The sequence below is a fragment of the Galeopterus variegatus genome, unplaced genomic scaffold (genome assembly GCF_000696425.1).
Source record: "Galeopterus variegatus unplaced genomic scaffold, G_variegatus-3.0.2 Scaffold5940, whole genome shotgun sequence".
Classification (NCBI taxonomy): domain Eukaryota; kingdom Metazoa; phylum Chordata; class Mammalia; order Dermoptera; family Cynocephalidae; genus Galeopterus; species Galeopterus variegatus.
Genome location: NW_007732051.1, coordinates 123,243 through 126,208, shown reverse-complemented (window position 1 = coordinate 126,208; position 2,966 = coordinate 123,243). Strand labels below are relative to the sequence as shown.

At 40.9% G+C, this 2,966-nt stretch overlaps 1 protein-coding gene across 1 annotated transcript in view; it reads left to right on the top strand.

Annotated features, from left to right (window-relative positions):
* Positions 1 to 2,966, top strand: part of IGSF5 (immunoglobulin superfamily, member 5) — a 43,336-nt gene that overhangs the window by 13,897 nt on the left and 26,473 nt on the right. The window contains exon 3 of the mRNA XM_008590237.1: positions 733 to 1,032. Within this exon, the coding sequence (XP_008588459.1) occupies positions 733 to 1,032 (300 nt within the window). The remainder of the gene's footprint in view (positions 1 to 732; positions 1,033 to 2,966) is intronic.

The following is a 2,966-nucleotide window of genomic DNA, read 5'->3' as shown; positions in this document are numbered from 1 at the left end:
CCACCGGGCCGGCCCCATAAATATTATTTTCATATAGGATATTTACAGTGTGAATGCTAGCATATATAAGTGGGTTCTCAAGAATTTAAAAATGGTTCTCAAGAATTTAAAAATGGATAACTGATTTGTGTTAGTTATTTCTGTGATTTTATTGGATTTGATTTTGATTTAATTTGTAGCAAGAGACATATTTTAAGGCAATTTCACAGGAAGTTATGTCTAAAATACATGACTACCAAAAATAAATAAAATGAATTTGACTGACTAAAACTTCAAGAGAGACTTGCTTCCCATGAGACACTGGGATGCGTCCTCCTCACATTGAAGGGAATGTAAAGATTGCTTCCCTTCCTGCTTTTGCTCCCAGGACAGCCCAAGACAATTTTTATCTTCACTTCAGTGACTGTGTGGCTTCCTATGGCACATACATCTGCCTTCTATTTCCCATGTAATTATTTTCCCCTGGATCCTGGTTCTTGTTTATTTCTTTGCTCTGTAATTGTGTGTTATTTTTGTGTGTGAGCAAGCTCACCTTCTTCTGATAGCCTGGCAGGTGCAAAAAAGACAGAGATAAAACCTGAGTTAATGTTTCTTGTTACAGACACAGCCTCTTTGGGCTTGGGAAAATAGATCTCATGAAATGTGATTTGAAGCAAAAATTAAAAAAAAGAAAAGAAAAAGAAAACCTGGCACTGAAAGGCACCGTCATTTCTTCTCTCTTTTCTTCTTCAGTTATGGGAGAGTTGCTCATTTCCAGTGATAGTCTTATAGTCATTGAGGATGAACCTTGTAATGTTACTTGTCGAGCAACAGGCTGGACCCCACTCCCGAATATTTCCTGGGAGATCGGTGTCCCGGTGAGCCATTCAAGCTATTATTCTGTTCCGGAGCCTGGTGACCTCCAAAGCACAGTGAGTGTCCTGGCTCTCACGCCACAGGGCAACGGGACTTTGACTTGTGTGGCTGACATGAAGAGTCTACAGGCCCGCAAGTCTGTAACTGTAAACCTTACTGTGGTTCAGTCTCCCCTGGGTAAGTGAAGACTTTCTGCTTAATATCAAATAACTTATTATTTCATGCTCATATTTTATGTCATGCTACTTCATCAGCAATGCCTAGGAAAATCAGATGGTGACCTTGATTTCAGATAGGGGTAGTAATAAGGGCAAATTTCATGTGCTGTCAGCTTAATAATCCTGTAATCTTCTCTGCTTTTCAAATTCCAAGTTTTTCTCTCCTTTTTAATCACATATGAAAACACTTTAGAATCTTGCCAATTATTTATCATAAAAGAACATAAAGTTCAGAGATAAGTACTTGAATTAAACATTTTTCTCTAGCTTTTACCCACCATTGTTCTAGTTTGATCCCACCCCCTAGGCCAATATGAAGCAAGTCCTAATACTGGAGGATGGTGTTCAGGTCCTGCCATATTTCTTCCAATCTTAGTGGAATTATGATGCTTCATTTTCCACCCAGCAAACCCACAGTAAATTTGAAAGCACCAAGTCAATACATATCATTTAACTTGACTAAGTGACATGCCTTTAAAGTTTAGATACCCCAAAAGAATCTACTCTGGGGTCCTTGGCATACCAGAAACTCTAACCACATTCCTTGAATAGACCCACAAAACTTGTGAACTCTGAGTTGGCCTGGATGGGGTGGGGCTGCAGGGAAGGGCTGGAGATTTACTTTGTTTCATTTCATAAAAGAGGAAGGGAGACCGAGAGAAATGCTGTGCTTTAATCCAGGTCCTGTAGCTGGATGGAGCAGAGATGGGCCTCTGAACTAAGAAGAGCTTTTGTCTTGGTCCAAAGCTTTTTCCACTGTGGAAACACATTTACTGGAGATCTTGCAAAGTTTGGAAGAAAGCTCCAGCCAAAGCAAAATAATAACAATAACAATAATAAACAGCGCTGTATAGCACTGACCAGGAACTGTTCTAAGCACTTTTCAGATATTAACCAAATCAACCTGTATGACAACCCTATGTGTGAGTGCTGTTGCTACTCCTATTGTAAAGGCAGGTGACAGGGACAGTGTTTGGATTTTGTGCATGTCTGCAGAGTTAGAGAATAGCAGGGGCAACTCTGTCCTCAGAATCTGCTCCCTGTCAACTTCACCACTGTGTGAGCAGCCACCTAGAGGGTGTATGAGTTTCCTAGGGTATACGTAACAGTGTGAACAGTGTAAATGCAAACAGGGTGGCTTAACCAACAGGAATTTGTCATCTCAGAGTCCTGGAGGCTGGAAATCTGAGATCAAAATGTTGGTAGGATTGGTTCCTCCTGAGGGCTACAAGGGAGAATCCATTCCATGCCTCTCCCATTTCTGGTGGTTTGTTGGCAATCTTTGGCTTTCCGTGGCTTGTAGAAGCACCTCCTTGATCTCTGCCTTCATCTTCACATGGTGTTCTCCTGTTTGTCTTACGCCATATACACATTTTTGAAGGGTCCAGGCTATTTTTGCAAGATGCCTCTCAACTGGGATTTGTCTGAATTTTTTCAACATACTTTGATTTAGGCTAAACATTTTTGGAAAGGTATAGGTAATGTTATGTGGGCACATGATGACAATTTTCTTCTTCACTGGTAGTAAGTTCGATCGTTTGGTTAAGGTGGCATCCCCTGGGTTTCTCCATTGTGAAGGTAACTTTTTGCCTTTTATAATTAATATGTAATCTATGGATACTGTGAGAATATCCTGTTTCCCTACAGTCTTTCACCTAATAACTTTTGCATTTATTGGTAAGTCATTACCTGAATCAATTATTTCTATGGTGATTGTAAAAGAGTGTTTTCCTGCTTCCATCATTCTTTCCGTATTTAGTAGCTGGCATTCTTCTTTTTTTTTTTTCTTTTGTCTTTTTTCCGTGTCCGGCAACGGATCGCAACCCGGGGACCGGCAACGGGATCGCAAGCCTCGGTGTTGCTCCCGCGCCTCGCTCAACCAGTGAGCGGGAG